Source organism: Chrysemys picta, chromosome 4, assembly GCF_011386835.1.
Source record: "Chrysemys picta bellii isolate R12L10 chromosome 4, ASM1138683v2, whole genome shotgun sequence".
Lineage (NCBI taxonomy): Eukaryota > Metazoa > Chordata > Testudines > Emydidae > Chrysemys > Chrysemys picta.
The window spans coordinates 125,190,083-125,214,095 of record NC_088794.1 but is presented as its reverse complement, the minus strand read 5'-3'; the positions used below and the strand labels follow the sequence as shown (position 1 = coordinate 125,214,095).

General features: G+C 43.1%; 1 protein-coding gene across 2 annotated transcripts in view; it reads left to right on the top strand.

The window, feature by feature from the left end:
• The first annotated feature begins 596 nt into the window (after window positions 1-596).
• Window positions 597-24,013, top strand: part of CATSPERB (cation channel sperm associated auxiliary subunit beta) — a 77,515-nt gene continuing 54,098 nt past the window's right edge. For both annotated transcript variants that reach the window (XR_010601140.1, XM_065595623.1), the window contains exons 1-4: window positions 597-643; window positions 16,878-16,970; window positions 21,313-21,345; window positions 21,941-22,007. Coding sequence is in view for 1 of the 2 variants with exons in the window: in XM_065595623.1 (XP_065451695.1) it covers window positions 16,968-16,970; window positions 21,313-21,345; window positions 21,941-22,007 (103 nt within the window). In the remaining variant the exon portion in view is untranslated. The remainder of the gene's footprint in view (window positions 644-16,877; window positions 16,971-21,312; window positions 21,346-21,940; window positions 22,008-24,013) is intronic.

Here is a 24,013-nt window from a genome sequence, read left to right as displayed (position 1 = left end):
GCTCAGTGATTGTCAGCCAGTTGCTCATAATCCCCAGAAAGTTACCCTCAGCTAGGTCTGTAATGTCAATAATCAGGGTGCTGCTGATAGCATCCTGTCACACCAAGTTATAAACCTTTGAATGAATTCTTCCATCAACCTGGCTACCGCCTCTCATAGGGGTGGATTTACTCTAGTGAGGGGGGGAAATCCCTTCTGTAACACTGTAACAAGTGTCTATCCTACAACAGCACAGCTGCAGTGCCGGAGCTGTACCTCTGTAGTGTAGGCAAGCCCTTACATATGTCCTCGTCCACGTGCACATTCTTTCTCTATTGCACTCCAAATGTGAAGCCACTTTAGGTTCATTTCTTACTTAGTCTCTTATAACCAATTACATTTGTCTTCTGTTTATCCATGAAATATATAGGACAAGTGGCAAGGATGGTTAAATAAACATGCAGTGTATTCATGCTTTGTATATTTTAAACATCTAGACTTTTTTCTTCCGCAGAGCCTCTTCTTCAGTGGCATCTTGGCAAACCAATAGGCTCTACTGAAATTGATGTTCTAATACCAGATGTAATAAATATCACGGTGTCAAAATGCCCCTGTGCTAATGATGTGGCAGTAATTGCTCTTATATGCAACGATACAGTACATGGTAAGTTGTGTATCTGTGTGTTTGAATATATTCACCATAAATCTGTAGACCAGTGCAAGGCAACGTAAGTTGGATCAAACAGTTTGTACTATTCACATACTCTCCCTGGTTCTGAAATAAATAGAACCTCTCGCATTACCTTATGTAAACATCTGTACCCTCCCTTCCAAAATTAGACAGGTCAGTGACATTGTCTGGCCCCGTGTGCAATCACAGCCAAAAGGTGAAAAAATAAACCTCCCAAAAATACTATATTTCGGTTATGCAAATCAATGATACCTCCTCGCTTTGACTGCTGAATTTAGGCTGCATCCCTTCATTTCAAAAAGGCAAAGCAGAAAGAGAAGAGGTCTGGAAAAAAGCAACTGAAATTATCTGAGACATTCAGAGAGATTTAAAGGCCAGCACTGTTTAGAGGAGAAAGAAGGAAATAGGATTGTCACCTGACCTAATGAATGGTATAGAAAAGTCTTAATTGGCCACTTTTGTTTTGCTCATTCCCAGAAGAGGGCACTCTGACATGCTTTTTTACGCAATACATAAATTACTTGTGGGTCTCAGTGCCTCAGATTACCGGCTGTAAAAATGATCTGAGGCACTGAGGAGTGATGTAACTTGACCACAATCACTTAGCAAGTTGATGGTAGAGTTGGAAATAAAACCAAAGTTGTCCCCCAGTCCAGTACCCCATCTAATGCATCATGCTCCCAGATATATTTTGATCATCATTTGGGTTCAGGAAAATAATTCCCAATAGGGTAGTGTTGCACACTTAGTTGAATTATGAAGGTTTTAAACCTTCCCCTGAAGAAGCCAGCAATGAACCCCTGCTGGAGGATGGACCATTGGTTGATTGTTAGTATGACCTTCTATTATTAGATGTCTTTTGGTCCTGATAAACTTGGTCACATTTAGACAATCACTCTGAGGGTATGTCTACACTACCCGCCAGATCGGTGGGCAGCGATCGATCCAGTGGGGATCGATTTGTCACATCTAGTCTAGACGCGATACATCGACCGTCGAGCGCTCTCCTGTTGACTTCTGTACTCCAGCACCGCGAGAGGTGCAGGCAGAGTCGACGGGGGAGCGGCAGCAGTCGACTCACCATGGTAAAGACACCACGGTAAGTCGATCTAAGTAGGGCCGGCTCCAGGCACCAGCTGAGCAAGCTGGTGCTTGGGGCAGCAGATTGTTGGAGGCGGCATTCTGTCCAATCCTAGGGCAGCACGGACGCTTTTTTGTTGTTGTTGTTCTTGTTCCGCTCCAGCCGCCCTGTAGGGGATGGCGGCACGGAGAACCAGAGCGCCCTGCAGGGCAGTCCTCTTCCTTCCCTCCCTGCTGACCGGAGAGGAGCCCTCGCGGCAGGAGGCGGCGCAGCGGGAGGGGCCGTGTGGCAGCGCCCCTGCTGTAGCCCTGGCCGCCCCCTTCTCTCTCTCTCCTGCCCGCTCCCCCTCCCCTCCCCCCCCCAGCCGGTCCCCCTGCACCTGCGCTCCGGCCGCGCCGCAGGTGTGGGGTTTTTTTTTTTTGCTTTGCTGTTCTGGCTGCCCCGTTTTTTTTTTTTTTTTTTTTTTTTTTGCTTGGGGCAGCCAAAAAGCCAGAGCCGGCCCTGGATCTAAGTACGTCGACTTCAGCTACGTTATTCATGTAGCTGAAGTTGCGTAACTTAGATCGATTTTCTCTCCCTCCCCCCCAGTGTAGACCAAGGCTTATACTCTGTTGTACAGTATGGTGAAATTAGCTTTAATATCTCAGACAGACGAGGACTGAGATGCAAATAAAAGTGAGCACTGCCATCTAATGGTCGATGTAGGAAATGCTAAAAAGTAAAACGAGCACAAACTTGCTTGACAGTAATTTTGTAAAACAAAAAACAAAGTAAAGATAGAGATATTCAGTAACTTACTATTGTTTAGCTGTATCTGTTGGAAAAAGCAGCAGAGTTTATGGGTAATCTGGTCTGTCACACCATTATGGGAAGAGCTACCAAACCAAATGTTAATCCATTTTAGAGATGGACAAAATGGTTTTATTTATTTACTATTTATATAGCACCATTGGTATCAAAGTTGCTTTATAGACATGTAAAATGATAAATTCATAGACCCAAAGATTTTAGAATCCAAATTAACAAAATAGAGGTAGGACAGGAGGGAAGAGAAGCAACAGAAAAGCAAAACGATTGAGCAATTTTAAAAATTGTCTTCGCTCACTTCTTGTGATGAGTGTTCTGAATCTGATGAGTCATCCCTGAGCCTGCATGTTCTGAACCTCACACATCACCTGAGATAATTATCTGTGAGTCCTAAGGATCCAGCCAATCAACAAGCCAGGGTCTAACTAGGTGACAGCAAGGCAGGTATAGAGGTTGCTAATGAAAGTAGCCACCCCAGTCTGCTCAACATCACTACCTTGTTCGGGATACTCCCAGCAGCCTGGTAGTTCTGACAGACTGCTCCTGCTCCAGTGACAGTCAGATGCCTGCCTGCCTGTTCTGACACTTCTTAGCAATTCCATGGTGCATGGTTTTTTTAATACATATTGGCCTGAATCCTGAAGTTACTACTCGCTTTTTACTCCATTTTTACTCAAATCAAACTCCTTTTGGCATACATGGGAGTTTTGACTGAGTAGAGACTTCAAGATTCAGTCCATTGTGGTCAAACCATAATATAGAGTAGATGAAAGGATTATGAAGAGAGGTCTGAGAGCAGGGATGAGTGAAAGCCTTGCTGAAATAAATGGATTTTGAATAGGGATTTGGAGGAAGGTGAATTTGCAAGGCATGCTAGATCAGGGAATCTGTTTCAGGCATAGGAAGAAGCATGGAAACAGGTAGTCTCACAAGTGGTAGGAGATGAGAGGTGGTTTTGCACTTGCTTGTCTGCATATAGACTCACAGACTTATAGACTTTAAGGTCAGAAGGGACCATTATGATCATCTAGTCTGACTTCCTGCACAATGCAGGACACAGAATCTCACCCACCCACTCCTGTAACAACCCCCTAACCTATGTCTGAGTTATTGAAGTTCTCAAATCGTGGTTTAAAGACCTCAAGGTGCAGAGAATCCTCCAGCAAGTATCCTCCATATATTCCAGTGTTGGTTGTCAAGATGAATATTTTTGCTCAGCAGTGTCTGTTGGGACCGCACTTGCACCCTATGTGTCTTCGTGCCTCCAACTGAGGGCATAAAGAGTTGTTCCACCCGTCTGTTCCATCTCAATATCTGTGGCTACAAGTCAGTCAGAACTTGCAGTGTCTGAGCTTTTTCTGAGTTGTGTGGCCTTTTTCTGTATATGTGAATAGTCGTAAGTAGTCGTAGTAAGCACATACTTAGTGATTAGTATAGTTTGTCTTTTTATAGCATTTCCTTTCATCTCTTTGTGAGGAAACTAGTTTTATTTTGCTTGGGGGAGGTACTTTCAGCACTGAGTTCAGTCACTTTGTTTGATCATAAACCCCAGGCTTTAAGAATTGCCCTTTGTATAAGGCCATAGTGCCTTTAAACTATGGGCATCCTAGATGCTATTGTGTCTAAGGGAAGGGCACATCACGGGAGAGATGTGCCAGCTGTAAGTCACGTTCAACCAAAGAGCCAGGGAAGCTCAGCTAAAACTTTTTCTGATGGAGAGAATGATGCATCCTTCCTCTGATCATGGATCCTGGGTTTCCAGGAACAGAAACATCTGAGCACTCTCATCTGAATGTGCTCCTGCTGCCTCTTTCACTTGTGTCTCTGATGTTCCTGTGCTGAAGGATTTGTTCTCTTCTAGGAAAACATTGGATGGCAGTAGGAAGAAGGAGCTTTTAGGGGAAAAAGACAGAACTCCTTCTCTGGGTCCTTCTACTTCTAAGGCCCATTAAGCTTCTTGAGCATCAGAGGCCAAGGATAGCTCATGAGACAAAAAAGGTTTGACCAGTGCTCATTCAGGCACCAGTCACTTTATCTCAGAACCTTCATCTTTGGTGCTAAAGAGATCACCTGATAATGACGCCTCAGTGCCAAGGCATCTGGTACTGATGTCCCCAGTACTGACTCTTCCGGTATCCTCTACCCCAGTACTGGCAATGGCAGCTTGCTTATCATAGGCACTGTCATATTTAGTACCAAAGATTTACTTAGTATCCAAAGACCTATCAGTCTCCTCAGTAGCGGACTCCCCCTTGTTACCAGTGGTAAAGTCACCATTGCCAGTACTGGCCACTGTCCCAACTATGGTACCGAGTGCATTCTCTGTGAACTAAAACATTCTGTGGTGGCTCCACACAAGCCTACTGGTACTGCCTCTCCTCTTAAAGAGGAGTATTCTTTTTCCTCTTCTAGTCTGAGGACAGTAGAGAGCCTTCATCAGCTAAATTGCTAAGGTCAAGGTACTCAGGAACATTTACCTGTGGGAGAGATTCTAGGGTTGATTCCTATTATCATAGGCATAGGTATGGACACCACTCCCTGGAGCTCTCTTCCTTGGCTACCAGTCCCTTATGCTTACCAGTACCTTTGGCCATATTGAATTCTGTGGGGAATAACTTGAACAAAAAGACCTGAACCAGCAGCCCAATACAGGGCTAGACCCAATTGTGCACCTCAAAAGGGGTATCCATCATCAGCCCATCCTATGCCTTCATTACCTGATCTCACTGTCTGAGCTTTGGATGAGGATTCCTAGATTGGAGACCATCTGGCCCCTATACATTTGTCCTCATTAAGTCTGGATGAGGCATTAATGCCTGAGTTATCAAGTGCCACCCCAGATGATGACAAAACATTCCAGGACCTTTTGAGGAGAATTGACAATACGTTGGAAATTGCTGTTGAGGTGGCTCAAGAAAAATCACACAAAGTCCTGGACATTCTCCAAACGACAACTCCTGGATGTCTAACTTTACCAGTAAATGATAGACTTTTAGTACCTTGGTGAGGTCTTTGCAGATGCCTGATTCTCTGGTTCCAACATCGAAGAGAGCAGACTTCTGCTATCACATTCTCTCAATTGGGATTTGAGAAATTTTATATTCATTTCTGGGAGTTGCAGCAGCCAATCAGAGGACACATCAGTGTCAAAGATCTACTCTGAAAACCACAGCCCAAAAAATTGGACTTGTTTGGAAAGAAAAATTACTCAACATCTACCTTCTAAATGAGAGAGACTGGTAGTCTTTGCAATGTGGCTCGGCCCTCTGACTAGCTTACATTTGGTCTCAGCCCTTTTGGGTAAACAAAGGTTTTCACTCAGTATTCCCAGGACCTCACACTACGTCAACAACTCAGGTCCAGGCCCAGTAGACTTTCTGGCACCTTGTGTTTGGGGTTTTCACAGGCTGGCTGACCTTTTAAGGCATACTGGGCTCAGCTTTGCCTGTGACCAGAAAGCTGTGTCCCAGCTGAGTGGGGTGGAGACTTAATCCCAGCTGCAGGGGATCAAGAGAGGACTGCCTAATCAGAGCTGTGTACTCAGTCTAAGGGAAGAGAGAAGCAAAGGGAGTTTCTGCTCTGGGAAGGGCCTGGGGAGGTCAGGCTGGAAGAGACCCACAGGAAGCAGGTTAGTTCCTGTAAGGAGCAGGGTGACCTCTGAGGTCCATGAACTCTCTGCCAGAGTCCATGGGGAAAGGAGGCAGTGGACGAATCCTTTTGGGGAAGAAGAAGAATAGAAGGAATTCTGCAAGTGTAAGGGCAAAAGCAGAAGATTTTAGAGTAGCTCAGAGAGGCAGAAAAATTATTAGTTTGGCTTTATTTGGATTTATAGTTGAGCCTTTGTTATCCCAGAAGGGCTAGAACTTTTAAGTGACCTGGCTGGCGGGCCAGGCCACAAAAGATCCTTGGCCCCATGATAGCCTGTTTCTGTCTGGAAGTGGCCACCAGAGGGTGTTAGAAGTGAAGTATCCTGCAACATAGTGCCCTGATGCCAGGGAGTGCGACAACAGTAAGAGCAACTGCTTACAGGGGTCTTCATGCTAGTCTCTTTGTGAGGCTGTAGGGAAACCCTGGTCCCTCCCTCTACCCTGGGTTCTAACTCAGGGACCCTAGTAACAGGTGGTTACATCTGTCTGGTCAGACTTCTTGCTTTTTCTGTGGACTACTTCCTACGTTGACCCAACTTCTCCTCAAAGAGCTTGTATTCTCAGCAGATGTTTGCCTTGGTGTCAAGTCCCTAATCTCAGGTCTCAAAGTAACAAAGGAAAGGAGACTAAACTAACAGAAATGAACTACAGGACCAGCTCCTTTGTCTAGCCAAGATCCTTCTGCTGTCTGTCCTACTCTCTGTGCTCATGGGTAACCAAAGGTAGCATGGTTCTTTGCTGTGCTCCTCTCTGGGAGCTGAGGGTGAGAGGTCTGCCCATCTCATCAGGCTGGGCCCTTCTGAACTGGGTGTTTCCCTTTTTAAGGCTCCTCCTCCAAGACTGGCATGCCTTGAAGGGGCAGGGCAGGGCTGCCTGCACTCAAAGCTGCTTTTTAACTCCTCCTTGCCTGTTGCAGGGTTTATGCACCCTGTCACAGGTGGGCTCATCCATCCAATTGCAGACCCTCACCCACGTTCCCTGTCCCTATTCAAGTACCCGTCTCATGACAGCATGGTATTTCAAGAGGTGCAATCACTTCTCAGTCTTGCAGTAGTACTAGAAGTTCCTCAAGAGTATAGGGGACAGGATTTTTAGTCTCACTATTTTCATATTCCTCCAAAAAAGGAAGTTTACAACCTATTCTGGTCCTGAGGCAACCAAACACCTTCATCCAAAAGCTCAAGTTCAGGATGGTTCCCTTGCCTCTATTATCTCATCCCTTCATCTGATCAATTAATATGCTGTTCTTGATCTTCAGGATGCCTATTTTCATACCATGATTCACCCAGCCCTCCAAAGATATATCATAACTAGTACAGAGTATTCCAATCATCATGTCAGCAGCATCCAGTTTTCACAGAGTGCTTCATGGTAGTGGCAGCTTCCCTCAGAAATCTATCAATTCAAGTGTTCCCATACCTGGATGATTGGCTTATTCATGGGAAATTATACCAGCAAGTTGTGGGCTCCATTCAGCAAACTGCATCTCTCTTTGGACTGGAAATAAACAAAGACAAATCAATAGTGACTGGAAAAAATATAAACCTCTTAAGAGCCAGTCTCTACTCCACAACAATGGTGGCTTATCTGCCATCAGAGAACAGAACATAAGAACATAAGAGAGGCCGTACCGGGTCAGACCAAAGGTCCATCTAGCCCAGTATCCTGTCTACCGACAGTGGCCAATGCCAGGTGCTCCAGAGGGAGTGAACCTAACAGGCAATGATCAAGTGATCTCTCTCCTGCCATCCATCTCCACCCTCTGACAGACAGAGGCTAGGGACACCATTCCTTACCCGTCCTGGCTAATAACCATTAATGGACTTAACCACCATGAATTTATCCAGTTCTCTTTTAAACTCTGTTATAGTCCTAGCCTTCACAACCTCCTCAGGGTAAGGAGTTCCACAAATTAACTGTGTGCTGCGTGAAGAAGAACTTCCTTTTATTTGTTTTAAACCTGCTGCCTATTAGTTTCATTTGATGACCCCTAGTTTTTGTATTATGGGAATAAGTAAATAACTTTTCCTTATCCACTTTCTCCACATCACTCATGATTTTATATACCTCTATCATATCCCACCTTAGTCTCCAGCTTGGAAAGAGAAGAGTCCTAGCCTCTTTAATCTCTCCTCATATGGGACCCGTTCCAAACCGTTAATCATTTTAGTTGCCCTTTTCTGAACCTTTTCTAGTGCCAGTATATCTTTTTTGAGATGAGGAGACCACATCTGTAAGCAGTATTCGAGATGTGGGCGTACCATCGATTTATATAAGGGCAATAATATATTCTCAGTCTTATTCTCTATCCCCTTTTTAATGATTCCTAACATCTGTTTGCTTTTTTGACCGCCTCTGCACACTGCGTGGACATTTTCAGAAAACTATCCACAATGACTCCAAGATCTTTTTCCTGACTTGTTGTAGCTAAATTAGCCCCCATCATATTGTATATATAGTTGGGGTTATTTTTTCCAGTGTGCATTACTTTACGTTTATCCACATTAAATTTCATTTGCCATTTTGTTGCCCAATCACTTAGTTTTGTGAGATCTTTTTGAAGTTCTTCACAATCTGCTTTGGTCTTAACTATCTTGAGCAGTTTAGTACCATCTGCAAACTTTGCCACCTCACTGTTTACCCCTTTCTCCAGATCATTTATGAATAAGTTGAATAGGATCGGTCCGAGGACTGACCCTTGGGGAACACCACTAGTTACCCCTCTCCATTCTGAGAATTTACCATTAATTCCTACCCTTTGTTCCCTATCTTTTAACCAGTTCTCAATCCATGAAAGGACCTTCCCTTTTATCCGATGGCAGCTTAATTTACATAAGAGCCTTTGGTGAGGGACCTTGTCAAAGGCTTTCTGGAAATCGAAGTATACTATGTCCACTGGATCCCCCTTGTCCACATGTTTGTTGACCCCTTCAAAGAATTCTAATAGATTAGTAAGACACGATTTCCCTTTACAGAAACCATGTTGACTATTGCTCAACAGTTTGTTTTCCTATATGTCGGACAGTTTTATTCTTAACTATTGTTTCGACTAATTTGCCCGGTACAGACGTTAGACTTACCGGTCTGTAATTGCCGGGATCACCTCTAGAGCCCTTTTTAAATATTGGCGTTACATTAGCTAACTTCCAGTCATTGGGTACAGAAGCTGATTTAAAGGACAGATTACAAACCTTAGTTAACAGTTCCGCAACTTCACATTTGAGTTCTTTCAGAACTCGTGGGTGAATGCCATCTGGTCCCGGTGACTTGTTAATGTTAAGTTTATCAATTAATTCCAAAACCTCCTCTCGTGACACTTCAATCCGTGACAGTTGCTCAGATTTGTCACCTACAAAAGCCAGCTCAGGTTTGGGAATCTCCCTAAAATCCTCAGCCATGAAGACTGAAGCAAAGAATCCATTTAGTTTCTCCGCAATGACTTTATCGTCTTTAAGCGTTCCTTTTGTATCTCGATCATCAAGGGGCCCCACTGATTGTTTAGCAGGCTTCCTGCTTCTGATGTACTTAAAAAACATTTTGTTATTACCTTTGGAGTTTTTGGCTAGCCATTCTTCAAACTCCTCTTTGGCTTTTCTTATTACATTCTTGCACTTAGGAGCATAAACACTGCCAAATTTTCTATTTGCCTTACTAGGATTTGACTTCCACTTTATAAAGGAAGTCTTTTTATCTCTCACTGCTTCTTTTACATGGTTGGTAAGCCATGGTGGCTCTTTTTTAGTTCTTTTACTGTGTTTCTTAATTTGGGGTATACATTGAAGTTGGGCCTCTATTATGGTGTCTTTAAAAAGTGCCCATGCAGCTTGCAGGGATTTCACTTTAGTCACTGTACTTTTTAACTTCTGTTTAACTAACCCCCTCATTTTTGCATAGTTCCCCCTTTTGAAATTAAATGCCACAGTGTTGGGCTGTTGAGTAGGGTTACCATATTTTGAGTGCCCCGGCCCTGCCCCCAGCCCCGCCCACGCCCCAACTCCACCCCTTCCCCAAAGTCCCCGCCCCCTCCCCTGCTTCCCGCGAACATTGGATTTGCGGGAAGCCTGAAGCAGGTAAGGCGGGGTGGGGGGAGGAGGCGCGGCCCAGTCTGGCCCCCCCGGCGTCTCCAGCCTGGGTCGGCTTGGGCCCTGGGCCAGCCCCCGGACGAGCACCGCCGGCCCCCAGCTCAGCACCGCCGGCCCGGTCCCGGCCCCCGGCTCAGCACTGCCAGCCCCCGGCTCAGCGCCGCCGGCCCCCGGCCCGGCCCTGGCCCCCGGCTCAGCACCGTCTGCCCCCGGCCCAGCACCGCTGGCCCGGCCCTGGCCCCCGGCTCAGCACCGCCAGCCCCCGGCTCGGCACCGCCGGCCCCTGACCCAGCACGCCCGGCCCGGCACCGCTGGCCCCACCCCCGGCCCGGCCCAGCACCGCCGGCCCCGCCTGTCCCGATTTTCCCGGACATGTCCGGCTTTTTGGGATTTCCCCCCGGACGGGGATTTTGAGGCCCAAAAAGCCGGACATGTCAGGGAAAATCCGGACGTATGGTAACCCTATTGTTGAGATGTTCTTCCCACCACAGGGATGTTGAATGCTATTGTATTATGGTCACTATTTCCAAGTGGTCCTGCTATAGTTACCTTTTGGACCAGCTCCTGCACTTCACTCAGGACTAAATCTAGAGTTGCCTCTCCCCTTGTGGGTTCCCGTACCAGCTGCTCCATGAAGCAGTCATTTAAAATATCGAGAAATTTTATCTCTGCATTTCATCCTGAAGTGAAATGTTCCCAGTCAACATGGGGATAATTGAAATCCCCCACTATTATGGAGTTCTTAATTTTGATAGCCTCTCTAATTTCCCTTAGCATTTCATCATCACTATCACTGTCCTGGTCAGGTGGTCGATAATAGATCCCTAATGTTATATTCTTATTAGAGCATGAAATTTCTATCTATAGAGATTCTATGGAACATGCGGATTTGCTAACATTTTTACTTCATTTGATTGTACATTTTCTTTCACATATAGTGCCACTCCCCTCCCTGCACGACCTGTTCTGTCCTTCCAATATATTTTGTACCCCAGAATGATTGTGTCCCATTGATTGCTCTCAGTCCACCAGGTTTCTGTGATACCTATTATATCAATATCCTCCTTTATCACAAGGCACTCTAGTTCACCCATCTTATTATTTAGACTTCTAGCATTTGTGTACAAGCACTTTAAAACTTGTCACTGTTTATTTGTCTGCCCTTTTCTGATGTATCAGATTCTTTTTTATGTGAATGTTTATCATCTGATCTGGCCCCTACTTTATCCTCTTCCACTCTCTGCTCCTGACTATAACCTGGAGATTCTCTATCATTAGACTCTCCCCTAAGAGAAGTCTCTGTCCGATCCACATGCTCCTCTGCAGCAGTCGGCTTTCCCCCATCTCCTAGTTTAAAAACTGCTCTACAACCTTTTTAATGTTTAGTGCCAGCAGTCTGGTTCCACTTTGGTTTAGGTGGAGCCCATCCTTCCTGTATAGGCTCCCCCCATTCCAGAAGTTTCCCCAGTTCCTAATGAATGTAAACCTCTCCTCTCTACACCATCGTCTCATCCACGCATTGAGACTCTGAAGCTCTGCCTGCCTACCTGGCCCTGCGCGTGGAACTGGGAGCATTTCTGAGAATGCCACCATAGAGATTCCAAGCCATTTTAGACCTATGTTACCATCTAAGAGTTCAGCCCAGGACATCAGTAAGAACTTGCCTCAGACTGCTGGGCCACATGGCTTCCTGCACCTTCATAGAATCATAGAATATCAGGGTTGGAAGGGACCTCAGGAGGTCATCTAGTCCAACCCCCTGCTCAAAGCAGGACCAATCCCCAACTAAATCATCCCAGCCAGGGCTTTGTCAACCCTGACCTTAAAAACCTCTAAGGAAGGAGATTCCACCACCTCCCTAGGCAACCCATTCCAGTGCTTCATCACCCTCCTAGTGAAAAAGTTTTTCCTAATATCCAATCTAAACCTCCCCCACTGCAACTTGAGACCATTACTTCTTGTTCAGTCATCTGCTACCACTGAGAACAGTCTAGAGCCATCCTCTTTGGAACCCCCTTTCAGGTATTTGAAAGCAGCTATCAAATCCCCCCTCATTCTTCTCTTCCGCATAGCTCAGCATGCCAAACTTCCCCAGTACTGTATGCAAGGGTCATTGAAGTCTGTATATCAGCCAAGCAAACATCAACTTGTCATGCTGTACGTATTCCACCATGACTCCAGTCATCATTAAAATGGTGGATGGATCCAACAAAAGTCTGCAGTGAGGTTCCATTCTCCCTCCTCTTCCATCTAAGGCTGGTGATTGATGCTTCCACCTTCGGGGAGCCCATCTGGATGACTATAAACACAGAGTTTATGGACTCCTCAAGAGGAGAAGCTCCACATAAATGTCCTGGAGTTGAGTCATTTGTCAAGCATGCTCAGTTTTCCTTTCAACCCTCAAGAGCCTCACTATAAAAGTCATGACAGACAACTACTGCAGCCATGTTTTATATAAACTAGCAAGTGTGAAGGAAGATCCACTTCACTATGTCAAAAGCCTGCACTACTTTGGAACTTACGTAATTACTGTGAAATCACCATGAGGGCAGTGCATCTACCAGGAATACAGAACATGATTGCATATTGCCTCAGCAGACAACCATACATGGCCCATAGATGACAATGTGATTTTAACCAAGTCGGTTTCTTGCCATCAGAGAGAACGGGAATTATCATGGCTTCTGCTCCAGATGGGGGGCAAAGCCTGGGATCCATTTCAGAAGCAATCCGGATGCCATGGTCCTTGGACTTTTGCTATACATCCCCCCAAATTCCATTAAAACCAAGAATTCTCAGGAAGCTCAAGCAGGTCTCGATCAAGATAATCATGGTTGCCAAGGCAGTTTTGGTATTCAGGTCTCAGAAACCTCTCCATCTAAATACTGATACACTTAGTTCTACTACCAGACCTAATTCTCAGTATTGTGGCCAAGTCCTGCCTTCCAATCCATGCACTTTCTATCTTGCGGCATGGATGTTAGTTGGTTGACAGCATCAGAGCATGTTTGTTTGAAGCCCAGGACAACCTTATCTATAGTAGAAAAGACTTTATCAGGCACCCATGTTCTGCTATGTGGAAGAGATTTATAAAATGGGCCTGTCAGGACTTAATTGTCACCTTTCAGAACTGAGATTCTACACTATCTTCTGGAATTAAAGAATTCAGGACTATCAATGAGCTTGTTCGTCTAGTAGCTATGTGATCACGCCACCTTCCAATTCATGGATATGCTACATTATATCGTCCCATCATGTCTAGATTCTTAAAGGGGCTTATGAGAGTCTAATCCTCCCTCCCTCTTCTTCCCCCTCCAACCCCCAACCCCCCCACACCCCGGTTAGAGAACCTATCCTTCTCTTGGTTGTAAATATAGTCATAGCAGGGCTGATGTGACCTCTACCTGAACCCAAGGCTACTTGCTCTTTGTTTCATCTTTCTGTTAAATCAGTATATATATATATATATCGGAAACCTACTGACCGCTACACTTACCTACATGCCTCCAGCTTCCATCCAGGACACACCACACGATCCATTGTCTACAGCCAAGCCCTAAGATATAACCGCATTTGCTCCAATCCCTCGGATAGAGACAAGCACCTACAAGATCTCTATCAAGCATTCTTAAAACTACAATACCCACCTGCTGAAGTGAAAAAACAGATTGACAGAGCTAGACGAGTACCCAGAAGTCACCTCCTACAAGACAGGCCCAACAAAGAAAATAACAGAACACCACTAGCTGTCACCTTCAGCCCCCAACTAAAACCTCTCCAGCGCATCATCAGAGATCTACAACCTATCCTGAAAGATGATCCTTTACTCTCACAGATCTTGGGAGACAGACCTGTCCTCGCTTACAGACAACCCCCGAACCTAAAGCAAATACTCACCAGCAACCACACATCACTGAACAAAACCACTAACCCAGGAACCTATCCTTGTAACAAACCCCGATGCCAACTCTGTCCACATATCTATTCCAGTGACATCATCATAGGACCTAATCACATGAGCCATACCATCAGGGGCTCGTTCACCTGCACATCTACCAATGTGATATATGCCATCATGTGCCAGCAATGCCCCTCTGCCATGTACATTGGCCAAACCGGACAGTCTCTACGCAAAAGAATTAATGGACACAAATCTGACATCAGGAATCAAAATACTCAAAAACCAGTGGGAGAACACTTTAACCTGTCTGGTCATTCAGTGACAGACCTGCGGGTGGCTATATTACAACAGAAAAACTTCAAAAACAGACTCCAACGAGAAACTGCTGAGCTAGAATTGATATGCAAACTAGACACAATCAACTCCGGTTTGAATAAAGACTGGGAATGGCTGAGCCATTACAAACATTGAATCTATCTCCCCTTGTAAGTATTCTCACACTTGTTATCTAACTGTCTGTACTGAGCTAGCTTGATTATCACTTCAAAAGTTTGTTTTCTCTTAATTAATTGGCCTCTCAGAGGTGGTAAGACAACTCCCACCTGTTTATGCTCTCTGTCTGTGTGTATATATATCTCCTCAATATATGTTCCATTCTATATGCATCCGAAGAAGTGGGCTGTAGTCCACGAAAGCTTATGCTCTAATAAATTTGTTAGTCTCTAAGGTGCCACAAGTCCTCCTGTTCTTCTTTTTGCGGATACAGACTAACACGGCTGCTACTCTGAAACTTTTCAAAAAGCCCACTCTATGAGAGCACAAGCAACTTCTGTTGCCTCTCTGAGCAATATACCAATCATAGACTTTATAGAGTAATAAACATGGCCTTTAGTTCTCATATTCATCCAACACTGTTCTGTCATGGAACATCCAGACCTGATGCAGACTTTGGCAGAGTTTTCCTATGGTCATCATTTAGGTAGACTCTGAGAACTTACCATCTATAATTTAGATCACAAGCAACAAAGGAGAAACAATTGCTTACGCTACAGTAGCTGTGGTTCTTCAATACATGTCCCTATATATAGATTAGACTAAATACATTCCACAATCTGCCTCAACCTCTTCCCCATACTTGGTGCTATAGAGTCTGTTAACATCAAGATTTCATGGGGCAAAGAATCTGAAGGGTGGTTGGGGCAACACCACTCTTCAGTCAGAGGCATAAGGATATATAGGGCATAGACTCCCCAACAGACAATGCTGGTTAAAAGAATCCAACTAGAGTGCAGTTGGTACATGCGCTCAAAAAGTGGAATATATATGGACAACACATCTTGAAGAGCCAGTTATTGTAGGGTAAATAACTTTTTATTTCATGAGGTAGCAAAGCCTGAAACTTCTCCCAAAACTAAAACTAAATCAAATCTATAACTTCTTTGCAATTTTTTTTTCTTTTTAAAACTTTCCATACTCCTCTGCACTTCCTGCTTTTTGGCCAGGACGGGAAAAGGAAATCTAATGACCACAATCATTAATGTCACAGCATTTCAGAGCCAGATGATCTACTAGAACTCCAATAAAGCCTGTTTTGTTAAGATTTACACATTAGTTTTCAGAGTCTGGGGTAACAAAAACACTATCTGAAACTTTTTGCAGTTTCTTAGTCACTAATTTCAATGAAATCATAACACAGTGCTTGAAATACAGACTGAGACACCTGATAGGAATTCCCATTGAAATATCTATTGTAGCTGTTCCAAGCTTTCATCACAAACACTGACAGTGGTCAAACTCAGCTGAGGAAAAACCTAATCCCATAAAAGTGAATGGTAAAACTGGCTTTTAAGGGACCAGGCACTTCAATAATTCATGACAAACTCAATGTGTACATCTTTCACTCTTGTTAGATACACCCTTCCATCTTCCCTTTTTACCTCTGTGCTGAATGACTACTCTCATTCCATTGAAATGCTTCCTGAACTTTCAACAATATCCCTCAAAAGCAAGATGTGCTTAGTTAAAATCAGGGAAGAAATCTGCACCACTGTAAGTCTGGACCTTCATCTGGGCAGGTGCATTGAGCACAGACAGCATTTAATAAATAAAAATCACAGCTCAGTCTGTGTTTCTAAAAAGTCTGCAAATCCTTAAAATGAGTTCTAGTCTCCGTTTCAAAATAAAATAGGAGTCTCATTTATGGTTTCATATCAAAACTATGTGGTACGGATTGATTTGGAAAGTCAACATCTGAACCTTATTGTGGTTTCCAAATCACAGTATGAAAACAGGTAAAACTTGGCAGCTTCAACTGAGCTTTATTTTTGATTTTGGGGTTTCAGACCCAAAATTCAAGTTAAAAGCTCCGAAAAGTGGTTCAAAACCAAAGACAATGGAGTTTCAAACATCTCTGATATCTGTAGCCAGATCCCGGAGTCCTTACTCACTTGTCATTCACTCAAAAGTTACACAGAAGCTTCTGTATTGAAGTGATCAATAGAAGACAGCATTTCCAACCCTATAATCAATCCTATGAAGTCAGTGGGAGTTTTTCCAGAGTGAAGAGTATAGGATTTGGCCTCATATGATTGTACCAGAAAATACTTTTACAAATTGTGAGACATCTGCTTTTAGATTGTCCTTTTTCCTTTCATTGCTACATCAATCTTCTTTTTTTTTTTATTTGTAGGAATTTATTTAGGAGTTACCAATTCTGGATTTATATCTCGAGATACAAAGTGGTTCAATATGACAGACAGCCTGTGCAGTCTCCTAGACTATGGTAATTCCTTCTTCTTCTTCATAATTTAACAAGTGCAGTGTTCTTGGTTGCTTGGGTGGTACATTCATTACACTGGCATGTGAGAGACTCAAGTCTGCACTTAGACTTGTGTTGACAGAACCGTGGTGGGGTGCCCTGACCCATTTCTACCCACATTTGCTCCCCTTGAGGTCAGTAGAGATCATCTTGAATTACATCAAAATATAGCATAATGTGTATGTAATTGTCAATAATAAAACCAAAAAGCTTAAGAAATAATAATAAAACCAAAATTTATAAATCCATAACAGGCATGCGTAGAGAAGGAAGGCTTGCTTAGATCAGTGGCAAGTAGTAGAAACTAATTTGAAACAGTCTTGGTCCCTTGCTTGACCACATTCTCAATCCAGACAAGAGAAAAGGTAAATATCACAGGTGGTGCTTTGAACCCTGTCAGATTGAAGAAAAGGACATTACAGAGTTGCCACGGTGGTCCCTACAAGCTAACTGGAGTGGAAAGTGTGCTCTGGAAAGGGCAGTTTTCCAGTCCTTTGTAAGATAAGAAGTACTTAAGTACTGGGTGAGTGCTGAGTTGACCTAGGAAGCTCTTAAAGAGTCCGTGCTATAACCTGAAAGGCAAAAGGAATCATCAGTTCCTATGGGAAGAAAGATGTATGGTTTGTGAAGCTATTCTGAAGCAGCAAAAAACCAACCCTAATTCCACACTACCTATCCTTTTGGCCTTATTTTCAGGTACAGGCTGGCCAGCTAAATGGCGTTCGTGTCAAATTCTGAAACACATGATTTGTAAAAATGTCTTTAATTTTATATGCTGAATCCAGAGGGGAACCAAGCACTTGTAATGATACCCACAAATGTTCTGAATGGCTAAGTGATTCTTTGGCTTGCGTGTTGTAGACTATAGTCATGACAGATGTGTGAATGCACAAAACAAACAAAGCAGTGATTATTCATAATGCTGTTTTTTCTCTTCCATAAGACTGTGCTGGCCTTTCACTTGTGAATATAATCTTAACGAATAATCATTTAATAATCCTCACTACATTGGGCCTTTTTATCAGTCAAGATCTACGCTATCCAACTGGAAGGATTTTAAATGTATGTGAGTTTACTTATAAATTAAGTAACTTTTAAAGGCATATTTGCAAAGCGTAAGACAAATAAAAGTTTGCACAATTGTGCAGTTATTTTTAGAGAAGTCCTCATGGAAATATAGTAAAGGAGATTTTAATTTGTGTGACTACCTTTTTCTCAGCCTTTTAACATGAGATTAGGAAATTCAGAATAAGGGAAGATTCAGGATTGTTAAAATTCAGAATAAGGACATACAACTGTCCCATAGCATAATAGTTAATTTGTTGAGTAATCTTGTTGTAAAAATGCTTTGTGAGAAATGTAGCACATTTAGTCATGCTCCTTTTAACTATTTATTAGATTAATAAACTTTAATGCCAGAAGAGATCTTTTGGTTCATCTAATTTAAACTATCCATACAAGAAGTTCCTTTACTCTTAGTCTGAAGGCAGGGTTTTTAATGGACTTGCTAACTTATATGTTCTGAAACCCACATATGTATGGGTTCACCAGAGTTGCTTTGTCACCATAGCAAAAGGATTGGATCCATCTTTTGCAAATGATTGGCTGTGCCACAAGTACCGTGGCAAGGCCAATTCATTTGATCAGCACTAGTGGTAAGTGGAAGGTTGGTTGATCACTTAGAACTTGATGCTGCAAGATGCTGAGCCTTCTGGTCTTCATCCAGAAAAGCACGTAAGCACGTGCTTATCTTTAAGCATGTGAATAGTTCCATTGAAATGAAAGATATTAATTCTTACTTGCAGGCTCAATCTTTTTAGTCACACGCATATACTCTCTATAAGAAACTTATTTCATTATGTCCCTAACTGCTTACAGTGGACCAAATTCTGAAATCTTCTGTTTTTAACTCCACACTATGATGCTTTCCCAGGGTGTCCAGGGCTAAGAGTCACCTTGTTACCCCCACCCCTGCCTCAGTGAGAGAGATGTCCTGAATTGGTTGTCTGCTCCCTAACACCACCAGTCTGTTAACTCAAACAATCTCCTTAAAGCTCTACCAGCCCTTACTTTCAGGGCCGACTCTGGCTTTTTGGCTGCCCCAAGCAAAAAAACCCAACCCCCTCCAAAAAAAACGGGGCGGCCAGAACGGCAAAGCAAAAAAAAAAAAAAAGCCTGCGGCGCAACCAGAGCGCGGGTGCAGGGGACCGGCTGGGGGGGGCGGAAGAGGGAGGGAGCGGACGGGAGAGAGAAAGAAGAGGGCAGCCAGGGCTACAGCAGGGGCACTGCCACGCAGCTCCTCCAGCTGCACCGCCTCCTACCGCGAGGGATCCGCTCCGGTCGGTGGGGAGGGAAGGAAGAGGAGTGCCCTGCAGGGCACTCTGGTTCTCTGCACCGCCGCCCCCTACAGGGCGGCCGGAGCGGCACAAGAACAAAAAAAAAGAAAGCGGCCGTGCCGCCCTAGGATTGGGCAGAATGCCGCCTCGAACAATCTGCCGCCCCAAGCACCAGCTTGCTCAGCTGGTGCCTGGAGCTGGCCCTGCTTACTTTGCCTTGCAGGTAACAAAAGGTAGACCACCAGCTTCTCAGCCCCTCTAAAAGCAACCCCTGCAGTGTTCAGCCCCATTACTGGATGCTTTCAGAAATTACCAGGTTCGCTGTCACCAAAGGAAACTATATACAGTACACATCAGCTTGTTTGATTCAACTGAGACTTTGCTTAATAACACAGCACTGAGATGTATTTATAATAAAAACAAGAATAAGTTTATTCACAAAGAACAGAGATTCAAAGACTCAAATGAGTAAAGAGTAAGAATATTGGAAACAGAAGTATAAGATGCTTCTTAGAGTCTAAACTTAACGTTAACAGGCTTCCTTGTCTAATGTTAACAACTTCCCAGCACCACCACCCAGCATGGCTAGGATACACTTTTTATGAATGCAAAATGTGCTGTCCTTTTTGCTCCCTCAGTGATAGATAAAAAGCTGTCCCTTTCCCCCAGATATCGTCCAGTAAACCTTTGAAGTGTATTCTTTTGAAGTGCAACCCCATATAAAACACTTCTCACCCATTGTTCATTTTCCTGTATGCTCCTTTCCTGTTGACTTCACAGGTCTCTGATGACTTGGAATGTATTTGCCTCACCATGCTTAATTTACATCAGAGACAGGGATAGGTGAATAGGCATGCTTCGTCTGGCAGAAAACCCATTTATCATCTCTGCCTTGTTACAGACTTTACAATATATCTTCAGTATGTATACATAACTCCTTATACAGTGTCAGTACATACATTTCACAATGATATTAATGACAAGTGTGTCACTGGCTTTCATTTAATACCTTAAACGACCCTACTTATGGATTAATACCATGAAAGCAGTGTGTTAGGTGTAGTGAGTGCATCAGGTTTGGTAGGAGTTACTGTTACAGAACAGCGAACTCTTTGTCAGTCGGCGTTGGTGGTTCTGATGGTCACACTCACTCACTAAATGGTAATTTTGTCTGAGTAAGGATTTATGGATTAAGATTTAATGATTTGGCCTGATGTGATTACTAATTTACCTTGTTTAAAGCTCAAAGTACGTGTCACTAGCCAAATTTTGCCCTTATTTACACCTGAGGAAATCAATAGAGATTTGTGTGGGTGTAGCTGCGAACAGAATTTGGTTCCATGTGCTTCTATATACTTATAAAATGAAGCTATGAGAATAAAATTAGACTGACTGTAACTAAAATATTTATATAATTAAAAACTCCTAATTACAAGTTGTCAAAACAAATCCTATTAACTTTTAAATAATTTGTACTGTACATGTTTCTACAACTTGTTATTGCATACTGGATAGCCAGTGATTTTCAATGAGTTTATATTGGAGATAGGCCTGAATCAAAACCATGGATTCAAATGTCCCAATAACTTGAAGAAATTCAAAACCAAATTGGAATCTGAACTCTGGAGCTCAAACCCATCTGTCATTTCTGTTAATCATGAACATATTTAATAACTGATGGGAAAAGCATTTCTTGATTGTTAATGACTGCTGCAGAAATTGAATATGCTTAATATTATTGTTCATGAATTGCCAAGAAATGCCCTCCCCTATTGATTTTAATATGTATATTATATGCAAAAAACTATGCTAAAAGAACATTATTAAGTTGCAAAGTCAAGCATTCAACATTTAGTAAATACCAAAATTAAGGCTTAATTTAATCCCCTGGTGCACATGTATTATGATAATCTTTAATTACATGATCACATACTAGTATTACTAATTTTTTGCTTTCTGTTTTTCCCTAGTTCACCAAACCAAGCTTCTGTGGCTTTGAAAGGGTGAGAATCTTGGAAAAGCAGTTTTCTTAATTTTCTGTTTGTTTTACTTGTTCACAATCCAAGATCACTTTACACCAGTGAATTAATATTTAAAAAAAACCCAACAAATATTTTAAATTTCTGGGTTAGAACACCACAATTGCCTAACAGTTCACAAAAACATTTTAAGTTAGGCCAGCCTACTAAGAATAATACAGCAGAGGGAATTGTAGGCACGCACAATTTACTTTCTCAGATTTGAACTTGGCTGTAGACACTGAGTAGCATTATCATGGGATCTTTTAATGACTACCACTTATCAAGGCTTTGGTTTCACATGTTGTTTGAAAAATTACACCTCCAACAGCTTTATGTTCAGGCCTTGCTTATTCCTGACTTGGAGATTCAGGAAGTGGCTGTATTCTCCAACTCCTCTTTCCCCATCAACCTGTATTTATTCTTATCTACATTATTGATCAAGCCCAACCCTCCTTGTACCCTCCAGTGTCTTTGCAGGATTCTTTAATGCAAACTAAGCTATTATTTATGTACAGAAAAATTACATCACAAACGGATGCAATTATTTTAATTATGTATTTCCCTCTGTTTCTCATAGGATGATTATTTCAGCGCAGATGTATGGTATAATGTGCAATGTCTAGCTAACGCAGAGAGCTATGAAGGTGAGAAGTTCAGATGTGAAAATTTTTAAATCTATGAAACGGAGGGAGAAAAGAAAAAAAGAGTAAAGCATAGTTATGAACTGAGTTGTGTTCGGGTTAATCACTTAACTTGGGGTTTTCACAGGAGCCTAAGGGAGTTAGGCACTCATATCCCACTCAATTTCCATGGAATTTGGGCATCAAACTCCCATAGGATCTTCTGAAAATCCCAGCCTTAACTATAAAGTGTCTGGTTGGGGGATCAGCCCCTAAACTAAATTCTCCCACAAGTTATGTACCCATGAAAAACGCTAAAAAACAGTAGAAGTGCTGTGGTTCTTCAATCCCTGTGGATGTTCCACTTTAGGTGCGCATGTGTGTCTGAACCTTTGATGGGAGATTTTCTCATTCAACAACAGCGAGATTCCTAAAAGGATTTATCAATCTTTTTCTGCAGATTAGAGCCTCTACATAGCTTTGGGATCTCAGCCTAGTTCTTAACTGTCTCATGAAACAATCCTTTGAGCCATTAGCTACGTGCTCGCTACTACATCTGTCTATGAAGGCTGCCTTCTTAGTGGCCATCACTTCTGCTCTAAAGGTTGGGGTGGGGGTGTCTCGAATGGCCGATGCTCCCTTACCTTTTCCTTGGAGAACAAAGTAATTTTTATAACCTCATCCAAAGTTCTTACCTAAAGAGTCCTCTGAATTTCATATCATCCAAACTATTCACCTTTCTTTTTTTCCTAAGCCACAGTCTACGCGGTAGTCTGCTTTTCATGCACTAAATGTTAAGAGGACATTAGCCTTTTACTTGGATAGGACTAGGCCATTGAAGAGGTCCCCTAGGCTCTTTGTTTCTATTGCAAATAGGTCTGAGGGAGCACCTGTCTCCACTCACAGACTTTCTAAATGGATCTTTGGATGTATTTGCCTTTATGGATTAGCTGAGGTCACACCTCCTGTCATAACTATAAAGGGAAGGGCAACAGCCCTCCTGTGTACAATACTATAAAATCCCTCCTGGCCAGAGACTCCAAAATCCTTTTACCTGTAAAGGGTTAAGAAGCTCAGGTAACCTGGCTGACACCTGACCCAAAGGACCAATAAGGGGACAAGATACTTTCAAATCTTGGTGGGGGGAAGGCTTTTGTTTGTGCTCTTTGTTTTGGTGGGAGTTCGCTCTTGGGACTGAGATGGACCAGACATCAATCCATGCTTTCCAAATCTTTCTGAACAAGTCTCTCATATTTCAAACTTGTAAGTAAACAGCCAGGCAAGGCGTGTTAGTTTTATCTTTGTTTACTCAACTTGTAAATGTACCTTTTGCTAGGGTGTTTACCTCTGTTTGCTGTAACTTTGAACCTAAGGCTAGAGGGGGGTCCTCTGGGCTCTTTAAGTTTGATTACCCTGTAAAGTTATTTTCCATCCTGATTTTACAGAGATGATTTTTACCTTTTTCTTTAATTAAAAGCCTTCTTTTTAAGAACCTGATTGATTTTCCCTGTTTTTTAGATCCAAGGGGGTTGGATCTTGATCCACCAGGAGTTGGTGGGAGAGAGGAAGGGGAATGGTTAATTTCTTCTTGTTTTAAGATCCAAGGGGTTTGGATCTGTATTCACCAGGGAATTGGTGAAGAGTCTCTCAAAGCTACTCGGGGAAGGGAATTAGCACATTGGGAGTGGTGACAGCGGACCAGATCTAAGCTGGTAGTTAAGCTTAGAAGTTTTCATGCAGGCCCCCACATCTGTAACCTAAAGTTCAGAATGGGGAAGGAGCTTTGACACCTCCCATAAGAGTGACTGCACAGTCTACGTCTGTAGCTCTACTCAAAGACATTCTGGTTGCTGAAATCTGCAGGGCTGCGACATGTTTCTTGGTGCAAACGTTTTCCAACCACTGTGCCCTAATTCATGCTGCAAGATCAGATGCAGCAGTAGGCAACACAGTTCTTTCTTCAGTGGTGGACTCTGTTCTCAAACTCCCACCTTCTTAAAGGGTTACTGCTAGGAGTTCTCCCAGGGACA